Below are 17514 nucleotides of genomic sequence, written 5' to 3'. Positions count from 1 at the left end.
ATCACTTCACTGGCCCCAAGGAGATTCATATACACTGCTGTGAGGTATACCCACAGCGTTAGAGGCAGGCCATGTGGTAACTCTTAGGACCGGATAAAATTATCAGAGTGTGCCATACTATGAGTCCTTACTGCTTACGGTATAAAGAAGACAAAAAAGAACCCCAGATGTGAATGTTCTCTGTCTCTTGCACTATGATGCTCTGTGCCATCTCACATTTTACAACCAGAAAACCATCACCAGATGTAGCCCCCTGAACCTCTGCAACTATGAATTAAATAAACCTCACTTCTTTATAAAGCAACAGTCTGCTATCTCCCTAGTATAACACAAATTAGATTAACATACTCCTTGATAAAAACCCAACTCTCATATATAATAAAGCCTTTTTCAACTAGCAGACAGAACTCCTTCCAGGATATTCCAAGTTGGGCATACATCTAGATATATTTCACAAACTCTCACCACAATGTAACTTAAGAGAAAAAAAAAGAAATTTTTAAAAGTAAAAAAAAAGAAAAAAAAACTTGAGACCACTTAACGATCAAGTTGAGCAGCTCAGCATAGCGTAATAAATAATGCAACATGAAACACTGAATTTTACAAAAAAACTAGAAAAAGTTAAAGTTATTGCACAATATAGAAAAACATAACAATATTAGCACATGAAAGATATATTCAACTCATCAGTTTTTATGGAAATGGGAGTGTTTTCATTAGGAAATTTTGCTTTTTGTGATATGTACATTCTAAGTAGAGATACATTTATTTCTACTCTTGCAAACAGAGGACTGAACCAAAATTGGAAATAAATTCTAAAAATGAAAGAAATAGCACACAAGAAATAACAACGGGTACAAGTTATCACCAGAGACAGTGCCAGGGCCCAACAACTGCTAGGATATGTCTGAGTAAACACATACATGAACTGCTTTGGCTTCTACCTCACCCACAACTCACCCAAGCCTCTGGTAAGCACCATTCCATTCTCAGGCTTTGTGCAATCACTCTGTTTTTAGATTCCGTGAATGATGTCATATGGTTCTTGTCTTTCTGAGACTAAGCTTTTTCACTTTAAAACCTCCAGTCCCATCTATATTATTCCAAGTATCAGAATTTTATCATTTTTATGTTCAAACACTATTCACTTTCAAATATGTACCAATTTTCTTTATCCTTTCATCAGCCGATGGGCACTTAAGCTGTCTGCATCTCATGGCTATGGTGAATAGTGTTGCAACAAACATGAGCGTGAAGACATATCTGATAGACTTGACATCATGTGCTTTGACTATCACCTACAGAGGAAGCACAAGATTGTATGGTTGGTCTAGCTTTCTTATTTTTAGGAAAACTCCTCATTTTTCACAATAGTTCACTAGTTTGCATTACTAACAACAGACTGCAATTTTCCCTTTTCATACATTTTTCACCAACACTTATCTATTGTCTTTCTGATAACAGTCTTTCTAACTAGACTGAGGAGAAAACCTAAAATGGGTACAATTTTAATTTCTCTTGTAACCAGTGATGTTGAATGTTTTTTTCATGTACCCATTCAGCATCTGTCTCTATTCCTTTTAAGAATGATTATTTCCAGCTGTCCATCTTACTTGAAGTATTTCCTATTACGTTTAGTTTCCGCTATATCTGGGTTATTAATCCATACACATACAAATTACAACTATTTCCTCCCAACTATAGTTTACCTCTCCACTCTAATTTTCCTTCCCACTGTTAAACTTCTTAGTTTTTGTTTAATCCCTTACGTTTACCACTGTCATTGTTTCTTGTGCTTTTGGATCTCATCTATAAAATCACGACCCAAACCAAGGCCCTCAAGCCTTTCTTGTTTTTGTTTTTTTCTGAATTTTGAATTTTATGGTACAGTTCCATAGAGTCTGGGATTCCCTCCACTCCAAATTCCCATGCACCAGCTGATTTTCCCCATATTGTTACAATAGTATAGTTAGCCCTTCATAAGGAGTTTTGATTCCATCAGTCTGTTATTTAAGTGTGCCCCGACATTGTTGGTACAGACAACATCAGACAGTCCAGCACCCCATTGTCTAGATACATCCCCAACAGTTTTACTGGGAGTCCATCATGTTTTTTTTTCTCTACTAGTTTCATATCTTATATTTAGACTTTTAATCAATTTTACATTGTTTTGTGTATGGTGAAAGGCAGGATTATAATTTCAAAGTTCCACATGTATATATTTTCCTGGCAATATTTATAAAAAGTTATGAAAAACACTGTACTTATATCTCTTCAGCACTACTGCTACATCAGATTATACCTAGGCAATCTATTCTGAATTTTTTTCTAACTTCTGGTATTTTCTTTTACTTGATAATGTAATTTTCCAAGTTTAAAAAAACACTCCATTGACCACTTGTTGTGTATATGCAAGCTCTGGTGGTGATAAATTCATAAAACTTTCACTTCTCTGAAACTACCTATTACACCTGTTCTTATACAAAACACAGCTATGCTGAACACAGTATTCTTGGTTAGCCGTTTTTGTTTTAGGTAAACTTCATCCAATTCTATCCTAGTCTATAAAGATCTGGAGCAGGGCAAATCAGAACAGTTATAATTTGCTTCTTTCTGCATCTTCTCACTTCTAGCTTTGCAACTTCGCTGTAGTGTTCCTCATAGCAAGTTTGATCACAATATGCCTTGGGGTAGAGTTAACTGAGTCATACCTGATCAGTTACCTTTGATATTCCTGTTTGTGGACAGTCCTACCTTTCTCTAGATTAAGAAAGTTTTCAGTACTATCTTTGAACACTTTTTCTATGTTATGGCCTTTTTACATTTCTGTTGAGTCCTCTCCTAAATCACACATTTGCTCTCTAAATAATGCTGCCTCAGAATTGCCAGGCTTCTTTACTCCTCTTCCACTGTTGCTTTTCTTGCCCAAAGTTCCTATAGTATTCTATTTCTCTTCAATCAATTTCTCATTTTGTCTTCTCCAGACATTTTCTCGCAGGCCTCCTCCAAGCTAATTCTTTTCTCTAGCTTGTTCTTTTTTGCTTCTAATGACTTCTATCATTTTTAGTTTCATTTAGTGTACTTATCCGCCCAGAAATCTGATTTTTTAAAAAAGTTTCCATCTATTTAAGTTTCTCTGTTAAACTACTAATAGTTTCCCTAAAATTCACTGAGTTACTTTAAAAGTTATTTCAAATTTTGAATCTCAGAATTTGTAGGTATTAGTTACTGTCTAATGAGTTTTTGACACCTGGATATTGTTAGCTCTTGATACTTAATGTTATGTTTTATCATCTGTACTCTGATGAACTGGAAAAAATTCCCACTTCAGTAACACCTTGTATTTATGTGCCCTAGCAAGTCTAGGCTGTTTATTTTCTCTGATCCTGAGAACACTTCTGCTCTTTCAGCACTAGATGGCGCCCCAGATTGTGCTTTATGGCAATTCCAACTTTATTATGCTGCTGGCCTTTCATTGCTAGAACAGCATCCCATCCTATGCTACAACTGATGCTAGAATATGAGCCTGTGAAGACTGGCCTGGAGAGACAGACTGCGGGGCTATTTCTTCCACAGATGACACTTCTGCACATTCAACACTGAGCTCAGGCACAGCCCTGAGCTTGCCTGCCTACCCTTCAGGAGCTGGAATCCTGTTCCACTGACTGTCCAAAGTTGGGGCAGAAGTAGCACAGCCACTCCCTTGACACCAGCTGGCTTAGAGTCTAAAGGCTTAATCTGCAGATACTGATTTTGAGGCAGGAACCAAAAGGCCCTACCTCATAGTAGCATTTATCCTGGTGGGTATGGTACCACATTTCAAGTACTCCTAATTCCTTATCCACCGTCAAAACAGGAGACAAGCTGATATATTCTAAGCTACAGTACATGGAATTGGGAGAGCTGATAAATTCCTCCTTCCTTTTAGCTTCTATAATAGTCAACACTCTGGGGGCACTAAGCTAAATCATATATCTCTTGGTAGTTGGAAGCTCCTGCATTGTATTCTAACTAGTAATTATAGTTGCATTAACAAAAATCCTTCTTAGCGACCCAGGGCAGTACACCAGCAACTAAAGTCCTCGCCTTGCCTGTGTTGGGATCCCATATGGGCATTGGTTATAATCCTGGAAACTGCTTCCCATCCAGTTCCCTGTGTGTGGCCTAGGAAAGCAGTCGAGGACAGCACAAAGTCCTGGGACTCTGTACCTGCATGGGAGACCCTGAAGAGGCTCTTGGCTTTGGATCAGTTCAGCTCCAGCAAATGTGGCCACCTGGGGAGTGAATCAACAGACAGAATATCTTCCTGTCTCTCCTCCTCTGTATATCTGACTTTCCAATAATTTTTTTAAAAAAAATTTCTTATTAACACCAACAGATACAATCACATACATCATATTGAACAAGCAACAGGTGATAAATCCACACACAGTCATGGAAAGTGTGATAATTTCTTATTTCTGTAAAATTTGCCCAATCTGCAAAACTTAAAATCCATAAATAACATAAAGAAATAAGTAATTAGGACTCAGGCCAACATTACATTGAGCAAAAGTAGGTCTCAGATAACCGCCAATGCCAACAATCATCTCAAATCTACAACCTAGCCTGCACTCTCACAACTATTTTTTCCACATCTCAGTAACATTATTAACATTATCAAATATCAGGAAGATTTTCTTTTGATGTTTTTTATTTAAATGAGTCATTTGCATTTGTCTCATTTCCTACACACACACCCAAAAAATAAACACACACACGAATCATGTAAAAAAATTACATTCACATAAGGAGACAACAAAAATGTTTTCAGCTGCCTTGCCAAGTCTCTCCCCATAATCACAAAAGAATGCATGGTCACAAATGTTACCTTCTAGGGAACAGGAAGTTCACCTACACTATTTTATACAAAGTCATGGATATAAATCAAAGCATCATTTTCCCAAAATTTTTATGTAGCTTTCTTTATGGACACCAAATTCAGCACAAATTGTAGAAACTATTTGCATACAGATCAACAGATGCACACTGTTCACTGTGCCTCAGTTACCTGATATTCCCCTCCTAAGTCGTATGTGCTGCACTGCCCATAAGTTATTTTGAAAGTTTTAAAGTAATGAATTTATTAAATATATGCCTTATGTACACCACCAAAATAATGGTGCTAAAATATGGTAGACAAATGAAAAATTCCAGGATTTTGTCATCTCCTTCGTTTAAAGCTTACAACAGTCACTTCTGTATACCAGTGGAGTTTTACAACATGCTTCTGTATGATTCATCCTGCCACACCCTCTAATCGCCTGTAACGCTTTATACATATTACTCAGAATTTCATTTTATGGATATTTTGTGATTTCTAGATTTCACTTACAATCAATACAGCCACTGCATACTATTTTCTCATTAATCAACACTCATTGATGGAAATGAGGAGTTCTACCACAGCACAGATTAAGTCTTTAGATCCCACAGTATCACAAGGTGGCTATGCCACACTTGCTCTGCCTGGGCCCCAACAGTCAGTTGGCTGAGTCCTTTTCGTTTGAGTCACTGTGATTAGATGTATAGTTGTACCAAATCCTAAGGATTTCTCTAGAACTAAGCTTTTCATCAACCTTGCAACATTCAGATCACCATTAATGCTACACATTCAGTCATAGCAGTTTAACAATTCTACATTAAGGATCCCATATTTCTGACACAAAGGGCCACCACTACATGTCAATGTCAATATGTGACTCCATATTTCTTACTGTTAAGAAGGCAAGCTCTGCATAGGACCTTACTACTGCCTGACTCCTGAGAAACCATCTATACCAGACCTTTGTTCCTTTCATTTGGAGCACTAAGTGATATCCCACTACTACTGACACTTAAGTTACTGTTCCCACCTACTCAGCCAATGACACTCTTGTAGCTCTTGAACCTTATCTGTGTTGTATTTTCAACTGTTCCAGAGAATCTGTTCTCAGCCATGATGCACTTCTTTGACAGCAGGCACTTGTAAATGGGCTGATAGTTTTTTGACCACTGGCACCCCACTCAAAAATTAATTCAGAAAGATTTCTAGTTTCTCCTTCCTCAGTTTCTCCTGTTGCACAAACTTTTGTAATGCACTTTCCCTTTACGGCTGCTCCCTGGGTGTTGGTGAAGATGAAAAGAGTAGGAGTTATATACTCCTATATGTAAAATTCCAAATTCTGCCATGACTATTCCTAGACAAGATACTTCTTTTTTTTCATTACCAAATCTATGCTGTTCTTCCAAGAGGGCTACCAGAAAAAAACTTAGCTCCAGTTCGTAAGTCTAGATGCCCGTATGAAATGGAAACCAATGCTCTGAAGAGCACAAAGAATCAATCGCTTGATCGGGTAAACTACTCACTGGAAACCTCTATAATGAATGCTGTTAATCAAAGAGAGGAAGGATCAGTCCCTGTAAACGTATTAAAAATGTCTTTGTGCCAGATCGTCTAACTAATGAGTTGGGTGCCAGGAAGAAGCTATTCGGAAGTCTAAAATCATCCACACTGATTTTGTGACTGAGTAAAACCACCCCCACATCTAGGGGTACTGAGGGAGAAGGGAGTAAGAAGGATTGTTGTTATTTTTCAAAAATATCCTTGGAATTCTTCCTCAAGAAGCACCCTCGTGAGACTCTCACACCGTATATCTCCTCATTAACTATAGAATTCTGGCAGTTCTTTCTCTTCACTCGTTGTACATTATTTTATTACTTTCTCTCATCTATTATTCAATTTTATTTGTATCATCTGCTCCTTTTCCTTTCTTTTTCATTTTTTTTTGTTTAATTTTTTTTAGGATGATGTCTTTTTCCAGGAGTGCTTTACTTTAAAAGCTATATTTACTTTACTTGAAAATCACAGCTACACAAATAAAGTGAAAGTGAGGGGGCAGAGGGAGAGGAAAAGAGAGAGATCATTCACCCACTCATTCACACCCCAAACAGCCACAAAAGATAGAGCTGGTCCTGTATGCAGCTGGGCGTCAAGGGGCCTGAGCACTTGGGCCATCCGCCACCGCACTGCCTGGCCATTAGCAGGAAGTTGGATAGGAAGTGGAGCAGCCAGGACTAGAACCTGGGGCCATATGGGATGCTGGCACAGCTGGCAAAGGGTTAGCCATTGTGCCTGTCCCTTCCAGGAGTGCTTTTAAGATTTTCTCAGACTTAAATTTACTGGAGTATTATTATAGTAAATCTAGGAGTGCGTTTCTTTTAATTTTCTGAGTGGGAGCCATTGGATTTTTGAAATGATAAATTATTGTTTCATTTCTAAAAAAAAAAAAAATCTCAGTGTTTATATCTTTATATTTGGCCTCTGACATCCACTCTTATTATTTTGGATTGGCAACTGACACACACTAGTCTTACTGTAATCATATCTTTTAAATCTCCATACTTTCTATCCCAACTGTATGAATTACAGGATGGATGCATTTTCTTTTGATGTATCTCCGACATTAATGCCATGTGCTTTAGCTCTTTCTAATCCACTATTTAAATCTATGTTTTAGGCATTCTTTGTTTTCACATGCTATTCCAATTTTAATTTCCAACATCCACATTGTAAAGATGTTTCTCACTTCCTAAGAAAAGTTAAGGCTTTGTTGCACAATTCATAATAGCTACAAGTGCCTTTTTGCTGCCTATTGTTTGCTTCTCTCATAAGTACTTGGTAATTTAGAATGGTGGTATAGTAGAGCTTTAAAAGCTACTGAAGAGTATTCACACAGGTCTAAAATAAAAATATCTTCCTAAGAAAATAATCTGTTTGATTCAACAAGAACACAAAGGTACTAAATTCCCAATTTATGATTTATGGTATCACTAAACTGACACAAATTTGAGCAGCAAAATCATAACACAAGCTCTTCAGGATGAGTTCCAATAACATTCCTGAAATGAACACTGGATATGATGCTGTAGTCTTCCAAAGACTATGAACGGCAGAAACACTTATAATCCCCCTTTACCGTGATGATGCCACCTATCTACATATCAATTAGTAAGAGACATGATCTCTTACTAAACCTCCCCACCTCTTACTGACAACGGTCTGACCTCTCTTGCCCCACTCAACAGAGGTATCAAAAGTGAAGTTCAAGTTTATACACAGAGGTAAATTCTACCAAGTACAGAACTCAGTGTTCTGTACTTGGCTCCTCACAGCCTCCAGGCTTTGCTTTGCAGTTAGTTCTCCATGTTAGTCTTGACCATCAGAACAAGGCTCTCCTTAAGTATTTTACACTCAACAAGGATCTCTTGTTTCCACCTAATAATCTTAACGATCATTTCTTGAAACATATGGGCTTTTTACTAATAACATTTAACTAGTACCTAGCCTTACCTTCTACTAAACTACTTTGAAGTTATTTAATGAAGTAAATCATCCTGAAGGAAAATGAGCCATGACCACTATAATCCATAAATCATAATTCAACTATCCATACTTCACCTGAGCTCCAGCAAACTGTAATAATCATAATAAGCACATTCAATTTGACATTCACGAGATCATGTTTACAAGGCATATATTAAACTATACTTGATAAATGCACCATAAAAATCATAGGTGCCCAAGCAAAACTTAGAGTTTAAAGACACAAAAGGAGAGGCTTCATTTCATTATATTTTATGTCATAATATAGTAAGTTAAAAGTGCAAGTGAATATTAGATTATGTCTACTGAAAACTAGAGTATAAAAGATTCTGGGAATTAATTTCACAAGATTTTTCCATATGAACATAACTAGTATTGTTAAATTTACTTTTAGGCATAATATATAATTTTCATCCTTAGAAATACATGGTTTCCTTTTGAATTTAGGATCTTCAGCATTATTAAAGCCAAAATATCTCTTTCAATTTCTTAGCTAAAATTCTCCCACTCACTTGTTCTAATATGTGATACACATATGAAAGCTAACTATATTTTAATATCATTGTTAACTAAAAATTATAAAATCTACTATTAAGAAAGATTATGTAATGGCAAATTAATACAACTGTTTTGCTGAGTATTTTAACAATAATATATTAAGCTATGCTAAATCTGTTATCTTGAATGAAAAATATTTAATATTTACTATCTTAAGATTAAAAACTAAGCAGAACAAAAGAAACTTTTATATTTTTCCAATTTGAACAAAAATATATTTAACAATATACACTGCACTAAACACTATCAGAATAGAAAGACTTATTCCATTCTTAAATAAGTTTTACTGTTTTATTAAATAATTAGCACTTGTTTTCATTAGAAAACATGATATGAAACACCTAATACTAATTTGGTACATTAACTTTAAGATTTTCTTGTATCCATTCACTTAATATGAAGTCACATAAAAATACACATACACATTTAAAATGTTTTAAAACAAGTACAATATTTTCTGTTTCCAAACCTGTCATTCTAATAAACATGCCTCCTATTTACTTAATACAATTTGAATATTTTATATTTAATATATTTACCCATTAAATTTAAACATTATCAAGTTTCATAATTATGTAAGAAAATTATCAACTCTAATCAATATTGTTAAAAAGACAAAACATAATTATCTCAAATATTTCATTAAAAAAAAGGTTAACAAAAAATATCCAAGTTTAAGTTATGCATTTTTGGCATTCACTTAACATTGCTGGCATTAAGTATCAGCCACAATTAAAGAAGACCATAATACACTGTAATTATACTTAATATGAAATCTTCCAAAGCAGCTCCCAAAAAGGCATTTAAAGCCAACATCATCAGTGAAAAGAAAAACTTAGTGCCTTGCCAAACACAGCATTGTGAGGTATCCTTTACCCCCACAATAGTCTGAGATTACTAAGGAGGGGGTATACCAATGATATTATAACAAAAGCAATCATTTGAGAAAATTAATACTGCACCTGCTACCAAACAGCTATGTATAGCAACGAAAGCGGGGACAGGGAGTGTCGGGGAGGAAGAACCATACTAGGAAGAGGGATCAAATCAACAGCATTATATGACAGATTAGCTTTAGTTAATCCTTAGGTGAATTAAACATTTTTCTTACTAAATAACTTAATGAAGCATCTTATTTTTAAATATATATTCAATACATACAAATGGATACACACATTAAATAACAGAGCAATGTTTAGTAAACTATAGTCCATAAATCTAGCTGGTAGCCTGTTTTTGTCAACCAAGATTTATTCGAATTCAGCATAAGCATTATATTACGCATCTGCATCTGATTTAATTTTAAGACTAGCATTCACTAGTTGCAACAAACACTACAACCAACACACCCCAAGACACTATTGCTTCACAATAAAATCTGCTGACACCTGCCAATAATGATTCCACATTAAACAGAAAGATATATCCAAGTTCAATTTTCCAACACTACAGGCTACACTTAAAATAATGCTCTAATATGCAATTTTGAAATTCTAAATTCTAAGCTTCATTTGAATTACAAAGAAATATCAATACTTCAGGTTACATAAATATAACAATACAGAAATATCTTAATAGTTTATATAAATAAAGGATATCTCATTGCTCCTTAAAAATAACTATAGCCAAATAGTATTTAGAGTTGCTTTATGCAAGTATGCTTTTACCTGCTAATGGCTTGTTCCTCGTCAGTTATTCCCGTCTCCCTGAATGCCCTGTTTGATTCCGCCAAACTCAAGGCAATTGCTCTCTGCAGATCATCTTTATCATCTCCAGTAAGATCAATCACATCTGAAAAGCAAAACTATCTTTCTCAAAATTAAGACAAACAAAATGAAAAGTACTGTTATCATGGAGATCTACACCAAATATATACTCTTACAAACCAAAGTCAGCACCATCTTACGTATCTATTTTTTTTAAAGCCTATTTTAAAAGGGAGTGGGGCAAATACATTTTAACTGATTATATGTGACAACATACTATTTTCATCTACAAAATACAGCTAAAGCAGAAAGAGCAGAAATACTGCAAAATAATCTAAGAATTTACTGAGGCCTTTTTAAAAGTGAAGCTGCTGAACACTGACAATGGCATATCAACAATAGAAGAAACACGTTATACTTTGTGAAATAAACTCAATTACATATGCATTACATTTTTTTACATCCTAGCAAACAGCTATCATCTTTAAAGTCATCATAATAATCATAAACATGTGGGTTCTCCAAAATTGGTGCAAGAGAAATTAATCATAGTTACATGCTAAACCAAAACAGGAAGACTGGAAGAAGGGGCCCAACTGTAAACGGGGGCTAACCACGACAAAACAGCAAAGAAAAAGTGTAAAGAAAAGACACTTTATATTTTAAACACATATGTAGCATTTTGACTTCTTAAAAAACATGCAGTTTAATTGAAAACAACATTCTCTTTCTAGAAGTACAGAAATGAATTAATTATTCCTCTTCTAACAACTTTGATTCTCCAAATAATGGTTATTTTTCCCAATAATAAAGGCTACAGCTACTAGTCCCCTTCGGTAATCCAACTCTCTCAATCCAAAAGGTGTGACAAATATTCCATTATTCTATTAACATTTAAACAAAACAGAGACAATGGTGTACCATCAGGTGAGGAAGGATACCAGGTTACAAACACATGGTAAGAAAAAGTGTGTTACGTTGGACACGTTTTATATTCATTTGGTTATCTGTATTTTAGACATGTTAAACTTTTTTTTTCTTTTCAACCCTCATAAACAAACAATGAGGGGAAGATGTTGGGCTTAGGAGCTAAGGCACCAGCTGGGAGCCCCCCATCCTGTGTAAGAGGATCTGGATTCACCCTGAAGCTCCACAGCCGATTCTAGCTTCCTGCTACTGCACATCCTGGGAGCCAGAGAACTAGAGCTGAGTCACTGCCTGCCACACCAGAACACACGCCTGAGCTCCTGGCTCGTAGTGTGAGCCTGGGCCAGTCTCAGCCAGTGTTGTAAATATGTGGGGAGTAAACCAGTGTATTATTCATGTTCATATTTGTCCTCTATTTCTCTCTTCCTCTTTCTCTCTCCTCCTACCATGGCTCTATTATCCTAATCAAAAACTTTAAACTTTTAAAAAATGTTATAAAGCTGTTGGGGGAGGGGGAGACAACAGACTACTACATGAGAAAAAACAAGCAAAAGGAAGAGACTGAAGTCAAAGTGCCTTTGTTTTACTACAGGCATAAACACAGAAAAAAAGCTCCACATTCAGTGACAAAAAGATAGTTTCAAATCTACTACTTCTAGTCACATTTCCTTCTTCACCATTAGATTACAATAATAATTAAAATAGAAAATTGGCCATAGAAAGTATATTTTTCTAAGTGTATTTTTCATTAACAAAAAGTATAATGAAACCTCATGAAAATGCAGGAAGGTTCAAGAAAAATCAATGAAGTAAAATATGAAGCACATTTATAAAGCAAAGCCATTGGACTGATGGTGCATCAGACACACGCCAGCAAGCTAAAGGCTCCGTGAGAATGATTACAAAACCCAAGTCCACTCACATCAGAACCATGTGGTGCCATCTAAATGCAGAATTCCAACTTATTCAAAATGCTGATAAAGTTGATGTTATTACTATAGAGTTATGAAATTCACAACACTCAGAGCCATCGTGGTCATTAAAATGGCAAGAAAAGGAAAGAAGAAATGATTCAAAAATCACAAAGCAATGCAGATTTTCGGAGCTATTGTTCTTCAGATTATTCTTACACCTTCCTGCTGTGCTTTCTTCAACTACAAACACTGGAAAACTTATGGTGGGAAAAAAAAAGTCTTCTTTGTTCACTTGTACTTGAGGCTCCAGAAAAAATTTAGGCTACACTGATTGGATGCACTGACATGGGACTTGGAAGACAGAACAAGGAGAAATCATCATCTAGCTGGCCGGGCTGCTTTCTCCAGCCTGACTGAGCACATGTCCCTTGATCCACAGCAGCTTTCCCATATTCAATGTGCAGCTTTGGGATGTCTAGTGATAGTGGTGGCAGCTAGACTCTGCATTCTGATGTCCAGGCACAATTCACTGGCAGTTGCCTTATCTTGGCTTTCTGTTCCCTGGGCTACAGCTACAAAGATGTTCTGAAATTTTGGAGTCCTACAGAACATTCCTGAGGATGGCAGAGGGCATAACTACCCTAACTGACCTGACCTGCAATGATTTTGGAGTCATTTCAGAAGGCTGAGCTGCAGAGCACTCTCTGATCCTTGCAGTGTTTTGTTGTTTTGTTGTTTGTTATTTTTTAACTCCCTTTGAAAACAGCTAGTGTTCACTGTTTTATGACTGACAAACCAGATGGAACAGAAACTTATATAAAAATACCATCTAGTTAAACAGTTTTTCAGTATTTAGCAATTGTAGTTCAAGCAACACAAAAGAAACAAGATGAGCTTTTAAAATATTTCATTAAAGTTAACTGAAGTTCTTTGAAATGAAATATAAGAATCTCAAATGGTACATTAGTATCAAATTAAATACTCCTCTCAATACAATTGTCATCCTGCCTTACTAGCATTAAGTGTGATCAACTGATTAGGAGTCTCCAAGACATTTTAAGAAAGGGGTTACCTTAAGTAATTATGTTATCGGATGTTTAGGACTCTTCTCCTGTGGTCACATGCGCAGTAACAAAGTGTAAAAGCACTGCAACTTAACACAAATCAAAGTAGCTACATCAGGCTGCACAATATTTGAGGCATTACTCCTCAACATTACACACATCATTTTGAGAAACTCAGTTTTAAGATACAGGAATAGATGAAAATATAGATTACTATCATTAAATCTTCAATCTTAGACCATGTTACCAAATCTTATAGAACAAGAAATATACACAAAGGACTTTTGTAACGTATATCTGATACATGCTACTGCTCAAAAAAACCACTAGCTACCTTCAGTGAAGAGTTGTAATCTGAACTGATTCTCTCCCTCGCCATATAGGATCCATGTCATAAAAAACAAATTTAAAAACTACATAATGATTATTCATAATTCAATTTTTGTTAACTATGTATAATATGAAATTTTCAAGCAAAATCACAATCCAGAAAAACTAGCCTTTGCTACTATAAGAATGACAGTTTTCCAGTCCTTAGTGGTTTTTAGGTTAAAGCAGCACTAGGATTTGTCATTTTATACTATAGTAGACATTCTCCTAACATTTGAAACAAAATATTTTCCAAATTACCAACGAACAGTGTCACAAATCTAAATGTGGGTTTAAAATAATCCATTCATATACGAAGACAAACTAATGGATTTTATTAACAGAGCACAAAAAGGTCAGGAGTTGCTCCATAGAATTACTGATGTAATTTCTAGTTCTGCATTTCAACCAATCTCTAAAAATGAATAGCTCTCAAATTTTACCACAGCATTTAAAGGAATATATCCAGTTGGGTAAGATAATCCTCCTTGAGCAGGCAATTAGAACAAAGCTGGGTTCAATATCTATCTGACTCTACTGCTGACTCCAGCTTGCTCCCAAGACAGCCCCCAGAAGTCTTTGGTGATGGCTAAGGTAACAGAATTCTTTACTTTCAAGTAGAAACTTGGGTTATGCTAAGGGCTCAGCTCAACGGCTTCCGGTCATTGGGGCTAAGAACCAGAGGACACACTCTGGCTTCCTAGTTTGCTCACTCACTCACTCTTGCTCTCTAACAAGTAACCTGAAGCACAACTACTCCTTTCTTTTCTGATTTTATCTTTATTAAGATATATGTTCTCATATTTAAAAGAATATTGCAACAGAACAAACACTCTTTAGAAGCAGATCTGTGACTCCAGCTCTTTCCAAAGCTGATGTCTGAGAACTGCAAAAATGTAAAACAAATCCTTAATTACTTATTTTGCTTCATAAAATAATTTGTGCAAACACTAAATCAGAAGTGTATTTTCATATAAATTAACATTCTAAGTTGTTCTCAGTTTGAATTTCCCATATAGAAAGTATTTTGTATACTAAGACAAAAACACAATGAGCTCCTCAGTGTCTATTATGACTATACATGGATTCTGAGACCAAAAACAAAAGAATAACTATGCCACATTCTTATACAAACTTTTTGTAAAAGGAATCACAAAGCAATCATTTTATTTGTAACAATTTAGGGTCCAGCACAGTAGCCTAACAGCTAAAGTCCTCGCCTTGCACATATCTGGATCCCATGAGGAACAACTACCAGCTATCCTAGCTTCTCCCAGTATCTCCAATAGTGAAAGTGTTCCATCTCTCACTGGAATTTGCACCTAGAGCCCCTGCTATGGATTAACAGCAATGGCCAGTGCTAGACAGGATGAGACCTGAGACCATCATCAACCCTTAACTCAAGAGTGGCATTGTCTTCCTTTACGAAGTGGAGAAAGCTTATCCATTATCTAATTATAATAAGCTTTTCCATGCTGTGCTCATTATTCCTTGAAGCCAATTCTTTCCATAGGGCATATTAGAACAATACAGCAAATCTAAGATAATCTTACCATCTATTCATTTGGAATTAGCAGATATTAAGAAGGCTAAATGTTATTTCAAGAGCTAATGTAGCTGGATCTCTCCTTTTTCTAAAATTAGAGCAACAAACATTTTTATTAAAACATACTGAATGAATAACTTTACAATGAAACAAGCCCCAATTTTCACCCACGCTACCCAAAGGAACAGAAAAGACACATAGCTATAAAAAATTTCCAATAGTTTAATTGAAGTCAAAAATTCAGATTTGACTTCTGTAAGCATTCTATTAGAATGCCAGAGCCAAACTGTTTTTATAACTTGCTCAAATATCAGAGAGGTCACAAAGAACTCTATAGCATATTCAGGGTGCGTTGGGTATTAGCTCAACAGCTCTGTATATAAGTCACATGACAAAAGCATTTAAGTTGTAATGCTGTTCAAATTAAAATATTTTTCCAGGGCCCAGCATCATAGCATAGCAGCTGAGGTCCTCACCTTACACGCACCAGGATTGATCCCATGTGGGCCAGTTCTAATCCTAGCAGCCCCGCTTCTCATTGAGCTCCCTGTTCGTGGCCTGGGAAAGAAGTCAAGGACGGCCCAAAGCCTTAGGACCCTGCACCGGCATGGGAGACCAGGAAGAGCCACTGGGATCCTGGCTTCGCATCAGCCTAGCTCCAGCCATTGCATCCACTTGGGAAGTGAATCAATAGATGGAAAACCTTCCACTCTGTCTCTCCTACTCTCTGTATATCAGACTTTCTAATATAAATAAAATAAATCTGAAAAAAATTCCTATAAAACTAGAAATATACATATCAATACACTGTAGTCACAAATTTTCCAATTTCCAAGAAACTAAGAATTGAGCAAAACTTATCAGTCACCAGCACAAGACTCCAAAAGGATGCAATTGCTTAAAAGTCAAAAGTGCCTTACCCAAAAACATCATAATATATGAGGTTTATAAGTTAGAAGTTTCTAAAGCAAAAGTGGTTAGAATTCATTTCATTCTCATTTTGTATCTGAAGTTTTTGTGAAGTCACTTATTTAATAAACTTGGAGAATGGGAAAAGTGCCAGTGTTCGAATAATAAAACCCTTAGCAAGAAGTTGGGAGGTTAGGGTGATACTATGACACAATGAGTTAAAGCCCCTACAATGACTCATCAGAGCGCCAGCTGTAGCCCCAGCTCCCATGTTTCTATCCAGCTCCCTTCCAATGTGCCTGAAGACATGAGATAATGGCTCAACTACCTGGACTGTAGAAAACCAAGAGAGTCTGGTTCCTGGCTTCAGGTTCGTCAAACACTGGCTGCTACAAGCATTTTGGGAATAAACTTGTCTCTGTGTCTCTCTTCCTCTCTCTCTCTCAGATAACCTGTTTTAATATCATGAGAGACCTATTTATCAATATATTCTCTAAATCACTAATAGACTGATCAACTACTTTAACTATAACTACCATTCCAGAATAGAACATGAAGGCTTCTCTTTCTCTGCAACCTTTCCAAATTATTCAAGATGTTTCTTAAGTGAAACTGCACTAAACACTCCTTCCAACGTGTTGCATGAGTTTCCCTAAAATTTAAGCTTATATCTGCTATTGGTTTCCATTAAAATTATCTACCAAGCCCCTTTAATTCTTTGATTCATTTTGATTATTTTGATTACTCAATTGATATGCATCTTGTTCTGATGTGCATATATTGTGTTTTTCCTATTTTAAAAAGTTCACAAGAATTTAATGGTCATAAAACAAAGATTATTACTACAATATTTCAAGTGGAACAAAGGTCTCATATGCCACATGATGACAGATGTTGCCATGATCCAAACTTCACAGAATGTCTTCCCTGACTATGAAACATACTTACTGTCTGCAACAAATTATGTCCTATTTCATTATTGCTTTGTATTGCAAATCTGTAACATAAAATTCCATTCCTAATTTAAACTGGGAGCAGGAGGAACTCATTGGAAATCTGTAACATCAAATTTCCACAGATGTAAGCAATAATTTGTAAACGCTACCTAGATTTGTTT

General features: G+C 35.9%; 1 protein-coding gene across 13 annotated transcripts in view; it reads right to left on the bottom strand.

The window, feature by feature from the left end:
- USP25 (ubiquitin specific peptidase 25) overlaps positions 1–17514 on the bottom strand; it is a 126006-nt gene that overhangs the window by 72399 nt on the left and 36093 nt on the right. For 7 of the 13 annotated variants that reach the window (XM_040980646.1, XM_040980648.1, XM_040980647.1 and 4 more), the window contains one exon: positions 10630–10753. The exons of 1 other annotated variant lie outside the window; for it this stretch is intronic. In XM_040980646.1, the coding sequence (XP_040836580.1) occupies positions 10630–10753 (124 nt within the window). Of the gene's footprint in view, positions 1–10629; positions 10767–13581; positions 13663–15495; positions 15577–15964; positions 16007–17514 lie in introns of those variants that run through there. 5 more of the 13 variants (XM_040980653.1, XM_040980654.1, XM_040980658.1 and 2 more) reach the window with 4 other exon arrangements.

The sequence above is a fragment of the Ochotona curzoniae genome, unplaced genomic scaffold (genome assembly GCF_017591425.1).
Source record: "Ochotona curzoniae isolate NIBS_2020 unplaced genomic scaffold, NIBS_Ocur_1.0 contig_3498, whole genome shotgun sequence".
NCBI classification, from domain to species: Eukaryota; Metazoa; Chordata; class Mammalia; order Lagomorpha; family Ochotonidae; genus Ochotona; species Ochotona curzoniae.
The sequence above is the reverse complement of the archived record's forward strand: the minus strand, read 5'-3'. Positions and strand labels throughout refer to the sequence as shown.